The sequence below is a fragment of the Pteropus alecto genome, unplaced genomic scaffold (assembly GCF_000325575.1).
Source record: "Pteropus alecto unplaced genomic scaffold, ASM32557v1 scaffold106, whole genome shotgun sequence".
Lineage (NCBI taxonomy): Eukaryota > Metazoa > Chordata > Mammalia > Chiroptera > Pteropodidae > Pteropus > Pteropus alecto.
The window spans coordinates 1,111,345-1,134,758 of NW_006442103.1; the positions used below are offsets into that span (position 1 = coordinate 1,111,345).

The following is a 23,414-nucleotide window of genomic DNA, read 5'->3' on the forward strand; positions in this document are numbered from 1 at the left end:
GAGCCACGCGCTCGCGCACTGACGTTTTGCTCCCGTTTTGACGGTACGTGTACGCACTGTTTTGACCTCAGCGCCGGCCAATCGCCGGCTCCACAGCCCCGCCTGACGCCCTGCGGCGGAGCACGCTGGCCAGCCGAGTGGTTGATGCGGAGCAGCGGACACCCGCTGCGCGCGCATGCGCACAGGGGGCGGCGGGCGCCTGCGCACAGCGGCGGCCGGTTAATGGAGCTCGAGAGCACCCCGGAGGCTGGGCCTATGGGGCCGGAGAGCAGCCCCGAGGCCAGGCAGGAGGCGGGGCGCGACGAGGGGGAGCCCGCAGGGAAGAAGTGGCGTCTTCTGTGTGAGGAGTTCTCTTCGGTCGCGAGCTGCAGCGTCTCTGTAGCGCGGCGCTGCCTGGCCGAGAACGACTGGGAGATGGAAGTACGCTCGCCGTTTCTCCTCCGCTCTTTTCGTGTTGCTGTGCGAGCACGAAGCCCATTCCTGTGTCTGTTTTTCAGAGGGCGCTGAACGCCTATTTCGAGCCGCAGGTGGAGGAGGGCGCCTTAAAACGCCGTCCTGAGACCGCATCCGAGCCCGGGAACTGGTGAGCGGGACAGGCAGGGTCGGGTGGGCGGGTCAGTGTGGGAGCGCTGGGCCTCCGGGACCCGCAGGGGCGGGCAGCGGTGCTGCGCACAGTAACCATGACCAGAGGCGAAGGGTTTGTGTTGGCGCCTCCGGTGGAGGTGCGCCCCAGCAGCAGGGCTGACGCCTCCCCGCCACCCCTTCTCTCTCCGAGGTCCACACTGTCATCTCCAACGTAATTTGAGTCCGGGAAGGAACAATCTAAAATATAATTTCTTGACTCTAATTATAGGAAATATGTAAGTGAGAGGTTCGAAACAAATGAATGAGGCAAAAATCTTAATTGGAGAATGGTAACTTGGAAGGCGCCTTGCGTCCTGTATTGTTTGTTCATTTACTCTTTGCTCGGCAGCCAGAATTAATAGTTTTCTGTACTATTTCTACACGCGCTCATTATTCCAGTGTTCCATTCCCAATTTCTGCACCACTTCTCTTAAGCCCGGATGCCTTACAAGTCCCTCCACGGTTTGACTATTGTCCGTTTTTGCAGGTTCATTTTCTGTGCTCTCTTTCCTACCCCACAAAAAGGTACAGGCATATCAAATTTCGCTTTCTACAGCCGGCCATTTTTTCTTGCCCTTCAACCTTTAAGCCTTTCTTCGTCTTTCTTTGCTAAGTAATACTCATCTTAAAGGCCCGGGTTACAAATGACATCTCTAAGAGGCTTTCCTCCATCTTCCAAATCTGGAGAGGGTTCCCATCTTAGGTAATCTTTATAGCATCTTGCATGGCCCCTGTCATAATAACAGTTCATGTTATAATTGTAGTTTAATATTTTATATCTCCCACTACACATGTAAGACTATACATGTAAACACTATAAAACACTATATGTTTTATACATTGTTGATTTACGAAGGTCTAATACAGTAGTTGACATGTAATAAGCTCTCAATAAGTATGTATGGGATGTATAAAGTTCTCCCAGCTTTATGGGCAGCCCGTACTGCTAACTATTCAGTTTGGAGACTCTTCTCTCTTTGATCTTTTCAGCTGTACTGGCTTACAGATGTTATTTTATTATTTCATTAGGCTCCTTTCTCTGCCCAGCCTCTTATTGGGGAATTGTCTACTCACTCACAGTGATATTTTCAGGCATCCCTGTTGTAATAGACCCAGTTAGCTTAGTAAGTTTTCACTTAGCCCAAGCTGGCTAGCCACATTCTTTCCATGGGATTTCCAGGTAAGGACTAAGAGATTGAAGTCTGAATCTTCCTGCAGAGGTGGAACTGTAACCTTGTAATTTAGTACCTGTGGGGATCCAATCCATCGTGTGTGTGTGTGTGTGTGTGTGTGTGTGTAAGCAGAGGACGCTGGTCTGCAGAGAGAGAATGAAGCAGAGGGAAGTTGAGGAAGCGTGCGAGAAAGCCTCGATTGCAATTCCTTAGGGATAGCTGCACTCCCTGACCTAACTCAGTGACATATTTGTTTCCTTATAAATTCCTTGATTTTGCTCAAACTAGTCCAAATCTGTTAGTCTGTTAGTTGCAACACAAATTGTAACCAATAAAGAAATTGGAACAAAAGAGGTGGATTCTGTGAAGTCTTTCCTCAAAAAAAATATGGATCGAGATGAGTAGTGGTGGGGTGGAGGACCATTAGGAATTCTCTACTCCAGAATTGTAAATTGGCAAAAACAAGCGAAGTTGTAATCTGTTGTCTCTTGGAACTCAGATGAAGTGCCAGGGAGAGCGAGACTTTATCTATAGTATAAAATAAGAGTCCATACCGATATAAATATATTTGTCCAGGAGAAAAGGGAGCACTTTTCCTTGCAATAGAATTCCAACTACTAAATGTAGAAGCCATGATGGAATTAGAAAAAAAATCACCATTTGGTCTAACTAATGTACTGTATACTTGAAACTAATTAAAATTAAAAAATAAATTTAAAAAAAGGCAAAAAATAAAATCGCCTTTTGGGAGCCACCATAGTAATAATTATTTCAGACAGGAATCACCAGTGGATACTAAAACTAATAGATGAACGTTGATGAGAAACAAGGTATTTACATAATCTCAAAGTATCTACCCACAAAATATTTATTACAAAGGGGGAAAATCATAGCTGCAGTGGAGAAATCTGATAGACAAGGCCTTAACCAAACGATCAAAGGTAACATGACCAGTACTGGGGACAGGTCTGTATTAGGTGTCTCCTGATATGAACTAAAGAAGATATACTACCATTTGTGCCAAAAAATGCACAATCTGAATCCAGTCATAAGCAAACATCAAATAAACCCAAACTGAAGGACATTCTACAAAATAAATGGCCTGTATTCTTCAAAAATATCAAGGTCATGAGAGACAAAGGTTGAAGAACTATTCTGGATTAAAGGAAATTCAGAGACATACCTTCACAATGGAACGAGTGAGTCTGGATGAGGTGTTAGTGGCACAGTTGGTCTTTAAATTCTAATATTGTATCAATAGTAATTTTCTGCCATTGGATAATTGTACTAGGATATATATGTAAGGCCCTTGTTTTTAAGAAATACATACAAAAGTGTTAATGTAAATGTTTCAGAAGAGAAGTAAATGTTAAGTAAAAAGTTAACATGTATTTGAATGGTGAATAGAAGAATTTATTGGTTTTGCAAATCTAAAAGTCAAAATATTTTACAATAAGTTAAACTAGTAAATTAAATAGACATTGTGGTGATCATTCTGAGTATATACAAATATCAAATCATTGTGTTGTGCCCTGAAACTAATACAAAGTTATATGTTAATTCTACCTCAAATTTTTAAAAAAGGAAGTTAACATATTGGCATTAAATTTATTAAAATTATGAATGCAAAAACTTTCTTAAATTTATATATAATTTATAAGTGCTGAGCAGTCATATTTTAATGTTTTGTCTTTCTACTCAAATATCTGGGCCTTTTTACCAAGCTAAGGCTCGCTGCCTAATGCACATAGAAGTCAGTACTATGGCACCAGCTTTTGAGAAAAGTAAAAAGGCTTTATTGCCAAGTTGACTGGACTGGTAGGCAGACAGGAGACAAGGCTCAATTCTGTCTCCCTGATTGGGAGCTGAATTTCTTGACATGGTGGCTCAGAGGTCCTGGAGGCAGCGTTCCAGATGGCTGGAGTTAAAGCTGCAAGGCTTCTTAGGACCAAGTCTCAGAAGTACAGAATGTCCTTTTCACTGTATTCTAGTGGTTTAGCAAGCCACTAAGGCCCAGATTCCAGGGGAGGGTTGTTAGACTTCACCTCTCTACGAGGGGAATAACAAAGAACTTGCAGCTATTACTTATTGGCCACAATGAGATCTTATTTTATATATGATTTATAATGAATATAAATAAATTTGGAAATCTTATATTATTCTAATTTGGGGTCCTAGTTTATAAAATTATTTTAGTGACACATGTCATTGAAGGATATTGAGTTCTCTCTAACTGTAAAAATGAGCAAACGTTTGGATAACAAAGTAAGAATCTATTTTTCCTCAGTCATGACTTCTGCTTTTCGATTGGGAGATACTTCAGGGTTCTTTTTAAATTTTTTTAACTGTGAAATGAAGGCTACAAATACTAAATACTTTAAAAATTAAGCAGTTTACGTATTTGCAAAGTTGTGTTTAATTCTGATCTTGCTAGTGTTGACCTAACCAATGAGGAAACAACTGATTCGGTTAGTTCTAAAACCAGCACATCTGAAAATCTTCAGCAAGAAGATGGCAGCGTGTTCTCTTTCATTACCTGGAATATTGATGGATTGGATCCAAACAATCTACAAGAGAGGATTCGAGGAGTGTGTTCCTGTTTAGCTTTGTGAGTGTTATTACTTCTGTTTAAGGGTAGCATGGTGATGTGTCTTACCTATGTACAAAGAGGCTAATAGTTGAAGGTATAGTACCCAAGTTTAAAGTTCAACATTTGGAAGAAACATGTGAGAGAATTGAGAGTGATTGTGTCTGAGCACGGGATTGTGGGTTGGGGTGGAGTGGGAATACTGATTTTTGTTAGAAGCCTTCTAGTACTATTTTACTTATTAACCTTTGTTGTAATTATTGCTGTGAAAATTAAATTACCAAAAAGATCTGTATCTGCCACACACTAGCTCTGTTACCTGTGGAATTACCTGTGAGCTCAGTTTACTTCATCATGGATAATAGCTCTTTCAAGAAGATTGAAAGAGATGATGATCACATTCGAAGCATCCATTAGTATGTAGAACCATTGTATGCTCTCAATATTACTGGTTCCTATTGTCAATGACTCTAATTCTTTTAACTTTAAAGTGTTGTCACACATAAATGTTTTGTTTTAAAAATTATGTATTGAATACCACAGCTCTTTCTCATTTTATAATTATCAGAGTTCAGTATAAACATTGACTATAAGGTGTCCTAGAGGGTAATTTTGTGTTTTTTTTTATGTTGTGGTATTATTCTAATCTAATTAGTTGCAAATAAAATGGTCTACCTGGTATTTATCATAAATTGATGTTTTTAATTAGGTACAGCCCAGATGTGATATTTCTACAGGAAGTTATTCCTCCATATTATAGCTACCTAAAGAAGAAAGCTAGTAGTTATGAGATCATTACAGGTAACAACTTGTCTGGTATTTAACTTTTTTTTGAAAAACAAGTCAGTGAAAGAGATAAATCAAAATTAGCCTATTGGAGCATAGACAAGAAAAAGCACAAATAAATTTAAGAAAACAAGCTAGACATGATACTAAAAGAACTATAGAAGAATATATAGCTTAATGTTAACATGCAGAAAAGTGAAATTGAATGATTTTTTCAGGAAAATATAAACTGCCAAAATTTGAGGCACTGAGTAGCTTTTTGGTGAAATTAAATCATTAAAAGATTTAAGTGTGATATTTAAATTGTGGTTATGCTTTTTCAAAAAGTCTTTGTCTATTCCTTTTTCTATCTTTTTGCCCTGACTAATTTAGTTTTTTTTTTCCCCAGCTATTTTTTTTTTTTTTTACTAAGAGTATCTAATGTATCACTTTGGCTACATTTTATGATTTTTGGCTAAATCTTGTGTTTTCTTTGACTTTCACTTTTATATGTTATGTGATTTGTTTGATTTACTCTGTCCTCCAGAATTGCTAAGGAGAGGCTCCTCTCTCAGTCTCTTCTCACTCTGTAGGATTACTTTTCTGTATTCTCTTGGGGATTCCTTTTGCTTCTCTTCTGTTTTGGATTTCTTGTTTTTTGAATCCCATGGTTTGCCTCAGTTTAAGTCACATCTACTCTGTCTTTCAGAAATTTCTCAAATTTTCTTATTTGATATTGGAACCATAAACTACTTTTGGCACTTATTTGAAGTCATTTCTGTTTTTTATGTTTCTTCCATACTTCCAGTTACGTTTTGGGAGGGGGCAGGTAAACGTAGAGATTTGGTTGGTCATCTTAAACTACTTTGAAATAATAGTTTGCTTTTAAGATTTAGATTCATTTAAGTAGCTGGGTCTGTTTGTTATAAAATCTCCAGTAAGGGAACCTGTGATAAATTGCAAATACTCTTGACCTCTCAACCTAAATTCTTACACTGGATTTTTTTTTTTTTTTAAGATATTTATATAGTTTATAAGTCTGTCCCCCTAATTACTCCTTCTCTCTTCTGATTTTCCACCTAGCCAATATATTAATGCTAACTGCATTCCCTATGCTGTGCTCCGCATTCCCGTGACCATCTATCAACCACTGATTTGTACTTCTTTAATCCTTCAACCTATTCTCCCAGCCCTGCAAACCTCCAGCCCCTTTGTCTGTCACCAAATTGTCCACTATATTTGTGGGTCTGTTTTTGATTAGTTCTTTTTGTTCCTTAGATTCCACATATAAGTGAAATCATGTGGTATTTATCTTTCTCTGTCTGACTTATTTCACTCAGTATAATAAATTCTAGTTCCATCCATGTCGTTGCAAATGGTAGGATTTCATTTTTTTAATGGCTGAGTAATATTCCATTGTATATATGAACCATAACTTCTTTAATCAGTTGTCTGTCGATGGGCATTTAAGTTGCTTCCATATCTTGCCTATTGTAAATTACACCGCCAAAAATATTGGTGTGCATAGATCTTTATGAATTATTGTTTTGGTTTTCTTTGGATAAATAACCACAAGAGCAATTGCACTGTCAAAAGGTATACACATTTTTAATTTTTTGAGGAACCTCCAGACTGTTTTGCATAGTGACTGTACCAGTTTGCAATCCCACCAACAATGTATGAGGGTTCACTTTTTTGCACATCCTTATCAACACTTGTTCTTTGATTTATTGACGATAGCCATTCTGACAGGTGTGAAGTGTGAGGTGATATCTCATTGTGGTTTTAATTTGCATTTCTCTGATAATTAGTGACCTTGAGCATCTTTTCATATGTCTATTGGCCATTCGTATTTCTTCTTTGGAGAAGTATCTGTTCAGGTCTTCTGCCCATTTTTTAATTGGACTATTTTTGTTGTTGTTGAGTTGTATGAGTCTTTTATATATTTCGGCCATTAACCTCTCATCAGATATATCATTAGCAAATAACTTCTCCCAGTCAGTTAGTTGTCTTTTTGTTTTGTTGATGGTTTCCTTTGCTGTAGGAAAACTTTTTAGTTTGATGTAGTCCCATTTGTTTATTTTTTCTTTTGTTTCCCTTGCCTAGGGAGATATATCTGAAAAGAAATTACTGTTAGTAATATCAGAGAGTTTACTGCCTATGTTTTCTTCTAGCAGTTTTATGGTTTTAGGTCTTACATTTACGTTTTTAATCCATTTTGAGTCTATTCTTGTATACAGTGTAAGAAGGTTGGTCCAGTTTCTCTTTTTTGCGTGAATCTGTCCAGTTTTCCAAACACCATTTATTGAAGAGATTGTCTTTACTCCATTGTATATTCTTACCTCCTTTGTCGTATATTAAGTGAGCGTATAGGCATAGATTTTTTTCTGGGCTCTCTCTTCATCAATGTATCTGTTTTTACGCCAGTACCATGCTGTTTTGATTACTGTAGCCTTGTAGTAGTTTGATATCAGGTAGTGTGATACCTTCAACTTTGTTCTTCTTTCTCAAGATTCCCTTGGCTATTTGGGGTCTTTTATGATTCCATATAATTTTTAAGATTATTTGTTTTAGCTCTGAAAAATGCCATTGGTATTTTGATAGAGATTGCATTGAATCAATAGATCGCTTTGGGCAGTATGGCCATTTTAATGATTCATCCTAAATTCTTTTTCACAAACATTTGAAGGTCATGAAGAAGGATATTTCACAGCTATAATGTTGAAGAAATCGAGAGTGAAATTTAAAAGCCAAGAGATTATTCCTTTTCCAAATACAAAGATGATGAGAAACCTTTTGTGTGTGCATGTAAGTAATTTTTTAAAATCAACTCTTTTTTAAAAAAGAATGGGCTCTTTTTTTCTACTCCCATGGGAGTGTCTTTTGTTTAAAAACCTATTGCCTTTAGAAAAAATTGCTCCTCACTTATAGATTTTTAACAGGTTTAAAGAACTTTGTAAAGTAAAATTTTACGTAAATTTCAAATATAGACAATTTTGTAAAAATGAAATCCTTGATCCATTAGATGTTTTCCTAAGAATATTTAAGAGTTTGTTAATATTCCTCATTTGCTTTCTAATATAGTTTTTTATTAAATGTGTTGTACTCTGGGGCTTACAAAAATGGGTCGCATTGATCTTGCTCTCATAATTTATAGATTGGTAAGGGAGAGATTGTATATATAGTAATTAAAATAAAGGAAAAGCAGACACCATGGCATAGGTATAATGATGTGCCATGGAAGTTTAGAGAAAGGGGAGATGACTCTTAGTTAGATTTTTTTTTAATTGAGATATAATCAACATAACTATTACTTTCAGGTGCACAGTATAATGATTCTATATTTGTATATATTATGAAATCACAATAAATTCAGTTAACATCTGTCATCATATGACTCACAATGAAATTAGCTAGGTTGTTTAGTGAAAGTTTTTTGAAGGAAGTTGTATTTGAACTGGGTTTGAAAAATATGTAAAATGTAGTCATTAAGAACAATCCCGGTGGCAGAACCACCATGAACAAACTTTTACAAATTACAAATGACAAGGTTTATATATATGAGACAAGGCACATAAGAGTATAAATGAGCATTCTGTTCAGTTGAGTGTAGTGTGAACGAAAAGGGATTGCGTGACAAGTTGGTAAAATAGGTCAGATCTAGATTATAGATCATGAATGCCCAATATGAAAGAGTTTGGATTCCATTCTGCAGATAATTAGATTAAATAATGACAGATCCTTCATTGTTGGTATCTTAATTGTAAATGGTAAATAATTTCTTGATCATTCAACTGATCCTTTTTGAGTACTTGTGTGCCAGGTTCTTGATAAAATCGCAGTGAATAAAAGAACCATCTTTGCTTTAAAAAGACTCATGGCTTTGGAAGAGAGAAATAATTGTGCTGTTTTCAGTCTAGAGGACTTTAAAAACAGTCTTTCCAGTGTGCTATAGAAATGTGGAGGAAGGAGCCTGGGGACACTGGGGAGGGACTCACAGTGTAGATGACACTGGAGGTAGGTCTTGAAGTGTTAGTGGGTGCTTACTGAGTAGTCTTCTTTTGGAGCAGAGTCAGCACCTTAGACTGCGACCTGAAAGGAGAAACATGGTGCTGACTAGGTAGTTTTGCTTTGGTCAGTATGTTCCAGTCATTTGAATAATCTGCTGACTTAAGGATTAGTAGCTAGTGGATAATTTTTAACGACTGTATTAATCCTGTTGCAGGCAAGTGTGTCGGGAAATGATCTTTGCCTTATGACTTCTCATTTGGAGAGCACCAGCGGGCATGCTAAGGAACGAATGAATCAGTTAAAAATGGTTTTAAAGAAAATGCAAGAGGCTCCAGAGTCAGCTTCAGTTATATTTGCAGGCGATACAAATCTAAGGGATCAAGAAGTGAGTGACAGCGTCATTCCAGTGTTTATGTGCAAATTACTTCTGTGGAAACTAATTTAGGCTCCTTTTCACCAAAGCTGGTAAAATGTATGTGACCTTGCAGATGCAAATCAGCAAGTATTTATTTAGCTGTGTTCTATGCCTAGCACTATGGCAGCAGAGGCAGAAGGGCTCTTAGGTTATTGGGAGGAAAACAGATATTGCATATGAAACATAGCACTAAACAATATATGTGGATTAACAAGACAGGTATAGAAAAGATTAGAAGAGTTTGGAAAAAGGTCAAGTTTATTTGCAGTATCTAGTTGTAAGGTGAGAAGAATAGAAAGATTCGACTATCATAGTTGTTCTTCTCTTCTTTTTGAGATATTCTTTTTTCAGTCTTTTTACTGTACCCTTTTCCTGGTGCTATCATGACCAGGTCTGAAACAGTCTCTTTTTTCTTAGGTCAGTTGAAACACGTTGATACCTTTTAGGATCTTTATGAACTTAGGATATAGTAGATAGTCAGCCCGCCTTGCCTTTTCCCCTACTCTGGCTGACCTCACATCAGACTAAAAGTGAATTGAAATGAAGATTCTGTTCATTTTCACTGCCACAGGCTCCAGGAGTGGAGGAAGAAAAATTGGAAATGAAAGCATGTCAGTACTTACTGCTGAAGTGAAGGCAGTATCCCAAATAAAGGAAGTGGTGCTCTGCTTTTCTTGGTGACTTTGTCCTTGTACAGATTATTTTAAAAAGTCAAGTTTTCTTATTGGACTGTTTGCATATCAGTGGCTTTATGGTAGCTATTTCTTGGTGTCTGGTTGACTATTTAAAAAATCCTGCTTTTCACCAAATGGTGTTGGGAAAACTGGATATCCACGTGCAAAAAAAATAAAGTTGGATCCTTACTTTACACCCTATATAAAAGTTTATTCAAAATGGATCAAAGACCTAAAGAGTAAAAACTAATAAGACTCTTAGAGACAACATAGGGAGAAAGTTTCGTGACATTGGATTTGGCAATGATTTCTTGTGTATGACAGCAAAAGCATAGACAATAAAAGAGACAATAGATGAGGTGTACTTCATAAAAATTAAAAAATTTTGTGCATCAAAGGATACTATCAATGGAGTGAAAAGGCAGCTCATGGAATGAGAGAAAATATTTGCAAATCATATATCTGATAGTCAGTTAATATTCAGAATATATAAAGAACTGCTTCAATAAAAAAAAAACTGTTAAAAAACAGCCTGATTAAAAAAATAGGCAAAAGACTTAAATAGATATTTCTCCAAAGAACATAGACAAATGTCCAATAAGTACATGAAAAGATGCTCTGCATCACCAGTCAGAGAAATGAAAATCAAAACTGTCATGTGATACCACTTTACATCCATTAACATGACTATTATCAAAACCAAAAATAACTGTTGGCAAGGATTGGCGGAAATTGAAACTTTGTGCATCACTGGTGGAAATGTCAGATGGCGCTGTTGCTGTGGAAAATGGTGTGAGGATTCCTCCAAAAATTAATTTCTGTGTGATCCAGCAACTCTGTTTCTAGGTAAATACCAAGGTCTTGAAGAGATATTTATACACCTAGGTTCATAGATTGTTCACAAGAACTGAAATAGAAAGCAACCCAAGGTTCCATTGACAGATGAATGGATAAGCAAAATATATATGTGCAATGGAATATTATTCAGCCTTAAAATGAAGAAAATATTGACACATGCTACAACATGAATGAACCATGAAGACATGCTGCTGAGTGAAATAAGCCAGTGCAAAAGGACAAATATTTTATGATTCCTTTTATGTGAATTTTCTAAAGTCAAATTCATAGAGATGGAAAGTAAAATAGTGCGTGTCAGGCATGGGGGTGAGGGTGGTATAGGGAGTTAGTGTTTAAAGGGCAGAGTTTCAGTTTTGGGAAAATAAAAAGGTTCTGGAGATGAATGGTGGTTATAGGTGCACAAATATGTGGATATACTTAGTGCCATAGAACTGTATGTGTAAAATGGTAAATTTTATGTACATAATTTATTGTTATATATATAAAAGCAATCATTGCCAAATCCAATGTCATGAAACTTTTTCGCTATGTTGTCTCTAAGAATTTTAATAGTTTTAGCCCTTACTTTAGGTCTTTGATCCATTTTGAATAAACTTTTATATAGGATGTAAAGTAAGGATACAACTTCATTATAAGATATAATTTTTAAAATCTTGGAGTGTGAATGGGAGAAAGAAGAATTAATATTGTTAGTAAATTTCAAATAAAATGAAGGCAGTTGGCATTATTGGATCATATAAATGGTATACTTTTAAGTTTATAGACAAAAGTAGAGTAACAGTTTTGCTTTTTCACTTGTGTTTATTTTTAAAAAGCTAATAGCAGTAAGGAATCTATTTATGGCAGAAAAGAAGGGGCAGTCTACCGCCTTGCCACCTTGAACATGCCTGATCCCGTCTGATCTCAGAAGCTAAGCAGGGTTGGACCTGGTTAGTACTAGGAAAACTGGGTGCTATAGGTGTTAAAAAAAAAAAAAGAAGAAGAAAAGGGGCAAATTCCAGGCCTCTCTGGCTATCTTGGTATTTTTATATTATTTTATATTACCTACTTATTAATCATGTAGCAAAATACATTTTATATCTAGTTATAACACCTAGTTTTGCATTTGTGAAGACACCTTTTTAATTTAGGGGGTAAAGACTGAATCTTACAGTTTTCTGTCTTTTCAGGTTACCAAATGTGGTGGCTTACCCAACAACATTTTGGATGTCTGGGAGTATTTGGGGAAACCCAAGCATTGCCAGTATACATGGGATACACAAATGAACTCTAATCTTGGAATACCTGCTATCCGTAAGCATCGTTTTGATCGAATATTTTTCAGAGCAGCGGCAGAAGGCGGCCACATTATTCCCCAAAGTTTGGATCTCCTTGGGTTGGAAAAACTGGAATGTGGTAGATTTCCTAGTGATCACTGGGGTCTTCTTTGCAGATTAGATGTAATATTGTAAAATGCTTTTCACATATGCGTTTTAAATGTTCTGAGTAATTTTGGTCTGGATATTTGCAAATATAATTTCTATCTGTCTGGAAAGGTAGTTTTCATAGGGAGTAATTAATATACTGGATCATATAAGAGAAGAGAAAACTACTGTGATTTTATTTTGTGGATTGTGTCCTTAGATTTCAGAACTAAATGTTTATTTAAACTAAAACATACCTGTGTTCAGAATATGAGGCCTTTTAATGAAAGGGCAAAAAGGCTGTCAGAACTTATTAAAGGTTCTCATAGCTGCCAGCTGGATTTCATCTGGGCTAGCTTTTATACTTGATTTATTTTTAAAATCAGGAACCAAAATAGTTAATACATAAGTCTTCAGAAGAGAAAATTAGAGGTTACTGAGTCCTTGGGACTGCATCTTTAGTAATGTTTTACAAATTCAGATAATTTTAAATGAAAAAGCCATGATTATCTGCATTTCCTTAACTTTTAAAGTTAATGTTGATAGTTATGTCACCAACAGAGGCAAAGCTGAGCTTCATAATGATTAAAGTCAGTTTTACAGCAGCGCTAGACTTTTTTTCTGAGAAAATAAATGTAAAGAGAAATAGCTTTTTAGTTGTGTACTCCAAAATTATTTTACAAGACGTAAAGGACACTTTTAAATGTGCTTTAAAGAAACATTTCCTTTCCATAAGAGAAAAGTACTTAAAAATAAAGAATTTTACTTGTTGTTTGTTTTAGTATGTTTTTGTGCCCATGATGGGATTGAAGTTTTTACCTCCTTCCTATTTCTGGCTCCAGTGCTGCTACCTTCACCTTTATGTGGAAGAAAATAGCTTTCCATGTTGCTTCTCACCCTGCCAAGAATTACCAAGAATATATTGACTTCCTCAGTATAGAAAAAGGAAAGCCAGTGTGAATAATTAGAGTGAGAAGTAGCAGAATCTTATTCTCAGTATAGAAAAAGGAAAGCCAGTGTGAATAATTAGAGTGAGAAGTAGCAGAATCTTATTTTCAGCCAGAGTTTCAAAATTAACAACTAAAACACCTAAAAAAAGACAAGCCGAATTTATATATATTATTCTCTTTGTAATGGCAGTGGAAAGGAGTTTATGTTAATCATAATTTTAATCATTAAAAATAAAATGACATTAACCAATATTACCATAATAAAAATAAATAAATTAGGATGTGATTCCATAGTGTAGCGATTAGCATATCTGCTTTACACACAGAAGGTCCTGGGTTTGCGCCCCAGTAGAGCCACTGTCCATGGTCTATGGCCATGCCACCCAGAACAATCCCAATGTCTGATCTTGGAAGCTAAGCATGCTGGGGCCTGGTTAGTACTTGGATGGGAGACCACCTAGGAAGACCAGGTGCTGTAGGCATAAATACTACTACTACTACTAATAAATAAATTTTAAAAATCAATTAAAAAAAAAGTGATCCTAGATTTGTAGTTGCCTCCAGTCAAAAATCAGTTAAGGAAATAAGGCATATGATTTACAACTAATAAAACAAAATTGAAGTGATAATTTGATTTTAAAATGTTCATGATATGTTAATTATCAGAAATGAATATAAAGTAATAAGATAAATATATTTCCAGAAATAAGGTGTAAATGTCTAACTAAGAAAAATATGTACAATAAAATTAAAATAAAAAATGAAATAAAACGAGAATGCTAATTTTTTAGCATACATTATAGAAGCAACAGTTCATCTTCGTGAGAAAGGTTTTTAGCATAAGTTACTCACTTGGAAGAATAATTTAGAAGAACCCCCACCTCATATCATATTACAAAAAAAAAAAATTCTAGATGAGTGAAAGGCTAAATATAAAAAGTAAAATATGTAGTAGTGTGTATTAAAGAATTACCAAATTCTTTTAAGATTGTGAAAGAGATATCATATTTTTTATATGACTTAGAGCATCCAAGAGAAATACTTTCCCATTTACTACTACATATCCAGTTGTCCTCCCTTATTCAAGATCCCAAGTGGGTGCCTAAAACCACCGATAGTACCAAACCCTGTGTGTACTGTTTTCTCCTATATATACACATAACTATAATTCAGTTTAATTTGTAAATTAGGCACAATTAAAGATTAACCAATAATAAAATAGAACAATTTACTGTGATAAAAGTTATGTGAATGTGGTCTCTCTCAAAATATCTTATAGTATTGTACCCACCTTTTCATTTAAAGAAAACACTTTACAGCTTCTCTTTGGCATATTCGAATTGCCAGCATCACTACTCTTGTACTCTGGGGCCATTATTAAGTAAAATAAGGATTACGTGAACAGAAGCACTGCAATACCAAGACAGTAACCAAGATGGCTACTAGGTGACTAATGGGTGGGAAGCAGCTACAGTATGAAGGTGCTGGAAAAGGAATGTATCATGTCCCAGATGGGATGGAGCAGGATGGTGAGATTTTTCATCATGCTACACAGAATGGTGCACAATTTAAAAATTATGAATTGTTTATTTCTGAAATTTTTTATTTAATATTTTTGTACCTTAGTTGACCTTGGGTAACTAAAACCGCAGATAAGGGGGGGACTACTGTAGTGACAGTCTAAGAGGCAAATTGTAAATGACTAGCAACAAACCTCCTTCCTTCCTCCCTTCCTCCCTCCCTCCCTCCCTCTTAAATGGTGACATTGGCTAATGAAATCCAATAAGTTTCAGCCGTACATTTTAACATATATATATTTACATTGTGTCTTCACCTCCCATAGTTAGATTTCTTTCTGTCACCATATATTTGATCCCTTTTACTCCATCTACATCCCCCCTTTCCCCTACCTTCTGATAACCACTATTCTGTTGTTCATGTCCCTGAGTATTTGTCCTGTTTGTTTGCTGCTTTTAGGTTTATATCCCACATATAAATGATATCATTTTATTTTCAACTTTTCCTGTCTGGCTTATTTTGCTTAGCATGATTATTTCAAGTTCCATCCATTTTGTTGCAATTGACAGTATTTCATCTCTTATAGCTGAGTAATATTTCATTGTATATATGTACCACAGCTTCTATATCCAATTATCTGTTGTAGGGCACTTCAGTTGCTTCCATGTCCTGGCCACTGTAAATAATGCTGCGGTGGACATTGGTGTGCATATATCTTTCGGATATGAGTTTCCAAGTCTTTGGGATAAATACCCAGTAGAGGGATTGCTGGATCATATGGTAGATCAATTCTTAGTTTTTTGAGAAACCTCCGTACTGTTTTCCATAGTGGCTGTACCAATTTGCAGTCCCACCAGCAGTGTATGAGGGTTCCTATTTCTCCACATCCTCTCCAACATTTGTTATTACTTGTCCTGTTGATTATAACCATTCTGACAGGTGTGAGATGGTATCTCATTGTGGTTTTGATTTGCATTTCCTTAATAGCTAGTGATGTTGAGCATCTTTTCAATATATTTGTTGGCCATTTGTATGTCTTCTTGGGAGAAGTGTCTGTTCAGGTCCTAGCAACAAACCACTCTTAGTCTGCTTTTATGGGCAATAGTTCACAAACAATGCAAGAATTAAGAACCTATTGATTAGCAATATTTTGAGTTTTTAATTTGAATCTCAAGTTTTTCCAATATTAGTAGCTTTGCGTAACTTACCTCCCTTGGTGGAATGCCAAATCAGAATCTTATATTTCAACAGGCCAAACACTAACTTTGCTTTGAAGGAGAAAGTACTTAAAGCTTGCTAAACCTTAGTTTCTCCCACTTTCTTCCTTGTCTGTTATTGTGCAGGTTAGTAAAACAGATGTCACAAATGAGTGCATATAAAGAAGAGCAAAGTCAAAAACTGTACTAAGGATACATCATTTTATCCTTAGTATATATTACAGCTCTGGCATGTAGCAAGAGCTCAACAAATGCCCACTGAATGCTGGAGAGTCACTTTACATTTGTGCCATAAGGGGACTGACATTTTGATACAGTACCAAAATAGATATTACATTTATTATGTACATCAAAGTAGGTATTGTAATGGCTCTAAATTAAAAAAAAAATGTTTAAAATTCTGGGCTAAGCATACATATATACTTAGAGTACAGGGAACAAGCCTGTTGTCAACTACACCTGATTTATTGATGCCATGAGAGGCATTTCGAAGATACTGTGGAATGTGACATGAGAAAGGAAGGAAGTGGCTTGTAAGGTTTGGGTTTCCCTTGAAGGATTCTAAGGAGGGTCTTGGAGTTGGAGATTGGTTCCTGTTTTAGATGCAGACTGGGAGAAGATGCAGACTGTTATACGACTGGGAGAAACATTACCTGCTACTTGTGCTTCTGGCTTTACCTGTGGCTTACCTCTCAACCTGTTTGATTGACAGGGTTGCTTTTTTTTTTTAGCCCAAACTGGTTTTTACTCTCAGTCCTGGACAGGCTTTTATTCTTTCAATGTGTATTCTCTCATTTAACCTCTACAATCCTATGCAGTGCTATTATCTCCATTTTATCATTGGGGGAACTGAAGTTTGGTGGGATGATGTAACTCGTCCAAGGCCCACCCATAGCTAGTTAGTAGCCTGGTAGGGGCTTGTTCATAGGTCTGGTGACTCAGTGCTAAGCACCGCACTGTACTTTCACAGTCATGGCAATGTACCAGGAGTACATGAGGACCGGGGTGATGAGAGGAGTGGTGAGGAAAGGAGGCGGGGCAGCAGGCTGCCCTGCTTCCCGAAAGTCTCCAGCTCGGTGGGCTGCAGGGTGGGAAGGCGTGGCCGGGGTGCCGGTCTTTAGAGCGCCGGACGGGAGCCAGGAGCCGGGTACGGGGAGTAGGCAAGGCTGGCCCCTCTTGGCCTGGGTGCGTGTGCGTTGCTGTGGTAACCAGGGCGCTGGAAAGACGCTGAATCACCGGCACGCTCTCTTCCCCAGGGTTGGATGCTACCGCAGTGGGCGGGCGGGGTCCCGGGGTCGTTTCATCGCCTGATTTCAGACCCGCGCTGACCCATCGGGCTTGGCGGGCCCCACAGCCGCGTTCACTGTGCAGGTAGAAAAGAGCAGCAGGAGCCTCAGCCTGTCTCAGGTTTGGGTGAGAATCGCTACTCTGGGGCTGCGTCCTGGGGAAGAAAAGAAGCCCAGGTGTTGCTCGGATGCGGCGGCACCTCCTCGGTGACAGTGAGTGCACGTGCCGGTGTGTGTGCGCGCGTGTGAGTGTGTGAATATGGTGTAGGTGTGAATGTGTATGTAGTTTGTGTGTGTGTGTGTGTGTGGGTGTGTGTGTGTGTGTGTGTGTGTGTGTGTGTGTGTGTGAGAATGTATGTTCGTGTGTGAGGCCGAGAGATGACGAGGAGAATCACATGGCACGGCAGGTGGTGCTCCGAGCCAGGGCCACTCCTTCAGGCGGAGCTTCAGTGTCGCCAGCAGCGACCCCCAGGTGCCGCCCCCTACTTGGCAGCCTTCTGGAGGAATGTGCAACAAGGGCAACAAGCTGGCAGGTTGTGCCAAAGAAAAACAAGACGCCCTAGATTTAGGGCGAGCTTCTTAGGTTCTCCTGGAATTCCAGCAAAGAGCGTTCCGGGATGGCTGCACAGATAGTTTTTTTTAGCAGCGCAGTTGGGCAGATTTGCATCTTTTCCCAAACTTGTGAACTGGATCTCTTAGACTTGTAGAATTGATTTCTTTAAATTTTGTTTAGTATTATTTACGTGATTTTTGTTATCATTTGCTAACTTCATTTCGTTTCTGAACCTTACCATAATCTGAAGCTTAAAACCTTTTAATGGTTTTTGTCTCCTTTCTTTGGAACTTCTTCTATGAACTAGATATTAATCAATTTATTATTAATCAAGGGCATAAACCTGAAGTTATAGGAGTCACTATTCTTTTAATAATTCGTTCTGTTATATGGAGAGAAAAACGTATGTCCATTTTTATTGTTAGTATGTTCATCTAAACATTTTTGTCAATTAAACATTAGTGTTTTTTCCAGTGCTTAAATAGAAATTAAAGTGATTTTTTAAATTAAAAATTTTAAAACAAAAGTTTTTCAATTACAGTCGGCATACAATATTATATTAGTTTCAGGTGTACAACCTGGTTATTAGACATTTGTATACAAAATGATCACCCTGATAAATCTAGTACTCATCTGACACCATATATAGTTATTACAATATTATTGACTATATGCCTTATGCTGTATTTATGTCCCCATGCCTATTTTGTAACTACCAATTTGTAATTCTTAATCCCTTCACCGTTTTCCCCCCCGCCCCCCCCCCCACACCTCTCCCATCAGGCAACCATCAAAATGTTCTCTACTTATGAGCCTGTTTCTGTTTTGTTTATTTTGTTCTTTAGATTCCACATGTAAATGAAATTATATGGAATTTGTCTTTCTCTGTCTGACTTAATCCACTTAGCACAATATCCTCTAGGACCTTCCATGTTATTGCAGATGGCAAGAAATCATTCTTTTTTATGGTTGAATAATATCCCATTGTATATACATACCACCTCTTCATCCATTCATCTATTGATGGACATCTAGGTTGGCTCCATATCTTGGCTATTGTAAATAATGCTGCAATGAACATATGGATTCACATATCCCTTTGAAGTAGTGTTTTAGGTTTGTATGGATAAATACCCAGAAGTGGGATTACTGGGTCCTTCTTTGTTTCCTATTATAGCTTGTGTTTTAAAGTCTGTTTTGTCTGGTATGAGTATTGCTACCCTAGCTTCCCGCCCCCCGCCCCCCTGCCCCCACCATTTTCATGAAATTTATTTTTCTATCTCTTTACTTTCCGTAGGTACGTCTTTCAATCTGAAGTGAGTCTCTTGTAGGCAGTATATGTAAGGTCTTATTTTCTTATCCATTCAGCCACCCTATGTCTTTTGACTGAAGCATTTAATCCATTTACATTTAAAGTAACTGTTGATAGATACGTAGTTATTGCCATTTTATTATTCATATTTTTGTCTTTTTTTTTCTTCTTTCTCTTATAGAAGTCCCTTTAATAGTTCTTATAATACTGGTTTGGTGGTGATGAACTCCTTTAGCTTTTTCTTGTCTGGGAAGCTCTTTATCTGTCCTATTCTGAATAATAGTTTTGCCAGGTAGAATAATCTTGGTTGTAGGTTCTTTTTCATAATTTTGAATATATCATGCCAGCCCTTCTAGCCTGCAAAGTTTCTGTTGAGAAAGCAGCTGACAGTCTTATGGGAGCCCCCTTGTAGGTAACTAATTGCTTTTCTCTTGCTGCTTTTAAGATTCTGTCTTTGTCTTTTAACCTTTGGCGTTTTAATTATGATGTGTCTTGGTGTGGGCCTGTTTGGGTTCATCTTGTTTGGGAGTCTCTGCACTTCCTGTGCTTCTATGTTTACTTTGTCAGATTTGCAAAGTTTTCTGTCATTATTTTGTCAAATAGATTTTCAATTCCTTGCTCTCTCTTCTTCTTCTGGTACTCCTATGATGCGAATATTGGTATGTTTGATTGTCCCAGAGGCCCCTTAAACTATCTTCACTTTTTTGGATATTTTTTTTCCTTTTTACTGTTCCGATTGCAGGTTTTCTGCTACCTTATCTTCTACATCGCTGACTTGATCCTCTGCTTCATGTAATCTATTGTTGATTTCCTCTAATGTATTCTTTATTTTTATTGTATTCTTCATTTCTGACTGGTTCTTTTTTATGTTTTCCATCTCCATTTTTATGTTTTCTATTTCTTTGTTAAAGTTCTCAGTTCATGTACTCTTCCCTAAGTTCATTGAGCATCTTTATAACCAGTGTTTTGAACTTTGCATCTGGTAGATTGATTTTCTCCATTTTGTTTAGTTCTTTTTCTTGAGCTTTGTTCTGTTCTTTAATTTGAGACCTGTTTGTTTGTCTCCCCATTTTGGCTGCCTCCTTGTGTTTGTTTCTATGTATCAAGTAGGGCTCCTATGTTTCTCAGTCTTCGTAAAGTGGCCTTTTCTAGTAGGTATCCTGTGGGACCCAGTGGTGCAGTCTTTCCTGGTCACCTGAGTTGGTTGCTCCGGTGTGTTCCTCTTATGGATTGTGTGTGCCCTCCTGTTGTAGTTGAGCCTTGGTAGCTGTTTGCACGTCAATGCAAGGGACTGACCCTTGGATTAATTTGTTGTGAGGACTGGCCAGTGAAGGGCTGACCCTGTGAAGCAGGATTCTCTTTAGCAGGGCTCTGGTGCCTGCCCATTCTGCCATTTAGATGTGTCATCCTTTGATGCAGTCCTGGGTGGTGTTCTGGCTCAGTCCGAAGCTGGCCACCAGGTGTGCTGACCCCGGGGTCCCCTAAGAGGGCCCCTGCCACAAGCTAAATTCAGCCTTAGCCTATGCCCTGCCTGAGGCCACCTTGCATGAGTCACCAAGCAATCTGCAGATGGCCACCACCCACGCTGGGCCTGAAAGTGTTTCGAGAGGCCAAGTCATGAACTAAGGCCAGGCTAATGCTGGGCTTAGGGCTGCTCAGCAAGAAGTATGGGGCACACTGAAAGCAGTTGCTGCTCGTTTGGGTTTTGCAAAACTTGAAGAAATTTTAGGAAAGTCCACAGCATGAGCCATGAGCCAAGACAAGCCATTTGTTTGGAAAAGCCACTGGAAGCAGCTTGGGTGGACCCATAAGTTGGGTGGGGCGGGGGTCTCAGGGTGGGGGTGACTAGTGTTTGCTAGTTTGATGGAGACTCAGATATGGCAGCGCCTGGGTCTGCACACTGGGACAGGGCAAGGCTCAACAAAGAAACAATGGCTTTGTAAAACTGGAAATTCTCCAGTTTCAGGGAGGTGATATCTCCAGGCACCAGCCCCAGGAGAAGCTCATCATTCCAAGGTGCAGATGATAAAACTGTCTACTAGGCCTTGTTTGATCTGAGAGTTCCCCGGATACATTTATCTTTGTACAAAATGTTAACGGCTAACTTCTGCTTCTTGTAATCTGCTTATTCAAGGATGTAGCAGGAGGCTTATAAGCTGCCTCCTCTAGAAGCTCGGGGCTGATCTCCTCTAACCCTGCGTGGTAGAGAGTCAGTCGCTTGCCGGCTAATAAAGGCTCATAATTAATCTCAATTGGCTCCATGGGTCTCAGAATCATTCGCGCCATAACACTTCCCTCCCCGGGCAACTACTGATCCACTGTCACTTATGGATTAGCTAGAATTTTCTAAAGTTTTACATAAATGGAATCATATAATATATATCCATTTTTGGAGATTTTTTTTTATCCTGAAGAAAAAAAAGGAAAAATTCTCTCTTTTCTAAGTCTTAACTTGCTCCATTAGAAACTTTGATGAGGAAAATATTTGTTGAGGAAAATATTTGTTGGTCATGCAAGCTGGACGATTGTGGTTAATAACCTGCTTAAATGGCTCCTGGTAATCTTTGCTCCTGTAGGAGCTCCGTGTCCGTTTACTGAGAGACCAAAGCTGTGCTTTCTAAACTAACTGAATCAAATCTTTGTAATCTCCACAGTGACGACTTTCTATTACTGAAAATAAATTTAAAAATAAAAGTTCTATGGTAAGTCTGAGTCAGCCTAAGACAGCATAAAACTCTTATTTTAAAGCTTCCCCTAGGCCAGAGTATTTTTTTTTTTTGACCTCCGGGGAAAAGTAAGATATTTCCAGAACTTAGCCCTCAACAGAGAGACCTGTACTCCAAAGACTTAATTGAAAAGCGAGTCACTCCAGAAAGGGCATGGCAGGGACTAACCATATTCTGTTTCTTGTTCTGGGTGCTGGTCAGAGTAAGTTTTCCGTTTGTGAAAATTCAGCATGTCGTTCACTTATTCACTTAATGTACTCCTTTTTTTTTTTTTTTTTGCACGTTACACTTAAGTGGAAATTTAATTTAAAAAAGAAACCTCTTCAAGAGACTTTACTGTCAAAGGAATAGCACGAGGGAATTCCATGGTGGTGACGCAACAATTCTGTGTCTTGATTGTGATGATGGCTACACAAATCAACATACTGATGTGGTAAGACAGACACACACACACACACACGTACATAAAAACTAATGAAACGAGCATAAAGCCCGTATTTACAGTATTATACTAATGTCAGTTTTCTGGTTTTGATGCTGATAGTTATCTAAGATGTTAACACTGGGGAGAGCTAGGTGAATGGTCACAGGAATCTATTACTTTTGCAGCCTTTTGTGAGTTTATATACTTTTATTTATCAAAATCCCCCCAAACTTGGAGAAAAGTACAGAATGGATAATAGAGTGTGGAGAAGAGAGAGATTAGCAATTTTGAGAAAGCTGGAGTATACACCTCTCTCAGGTAGCATGCCTGCAAGCCAGGTAAACTTTAATTCAGCAAACATCTGATGAGCGGGAACCATGGGTCAGGCCCTCTCGTAGGTGCTAGGGTACAAAATTTCACATGCAGGCTCCTGGCTCAAGGCACTCACTGACTAGCAGCTCTCTGGGTATGGAACACCACTTACACATGTGTTAGAGAAAAAATAATTTCTCTTTACCCTTCAGAGTGCTTGGCTGGACCTCCTGTAGTAAAAGACAAATTAACAAGAGAAAAACAGATTTATCCACATGTATACCTCTTGCATACATGGGAGATACCCAGGGAAAAATTAGTAACTCAAAGAGGTGGCTTCAAATGCCAAAGGTTAAAGACAAAGAGAATCACTATGTTATACACCTGAAACTAATATAATGTTGTATGTTAACTATAAATAAAAAGCATTATTTAAAAAAAAGGTGGCTTACAACTCTGAGTTACATAGCTTCTTCAAAAAGAAACAATACATTTGTGAAGAAATGACAGAGGAAAGCAGTTGTAGGCTTTTAAAGGCAGAGATAAAGGCTAATTAGTAAAATTTGTTACATAGATTCCTCTGGTGTCCTCTCCAGTCTGACAGGAT

At 37.9% G+C, this 23,414-nt stretch overlaps 1 protein-coding gene and 1 pseudogene across 3 annotated transcripts; both read left to right on the forward strand.

Annotated features, from left to right (window-relative positions):
- The first annotated feature begins 119 nt into the window (after positions 1-119).
- TDP2 (tyrosyl-DNA phosphodiesterase 2) lies at positions 120-13,157 on the forward strand. 3 transcript variants are annotated; one of them, XM_006919533.3, is made up of 7 exons: positions 120-420; positions 498-583; positions 4,231-4,404; positions 5,093-5,184; positions 7,838-7,956; positions 9,374-9,544; positions 12,276-13,157. In XM_006919533.3, the coding sequence occupies exons 1-7, from the start codon at positions 145-147 to the stop codon at positions 12,555-12,557; spliced, it is 1,200 nt and encodes a 399-aa protein (XP_006919595.2). In that variant the 5' UTR covers positions 120-144; the 3' UTR covers positions 12,558-13,157. The 3 variants fall into 3 exon arrangements, with proteins under 3 accessions (XP_006919595.2, XP_015450936.1, XP_024894277.1); XM_015595450.2 differs by having other exon boundaries at positions 4,282-4,404; XM_025038509.1 differs by lacking the exon at positions 9,374-9,544.
- Positions 13,158-13,825: 668 nt separating this feature from the next.
- LOC112469150 lies at positions 13,826-13,941 on the forward strand (annotated as a pseudogene).
- The last annotated feature ends 9,473 nt before the right edge of the window (positions 13,942-23,414 follow it).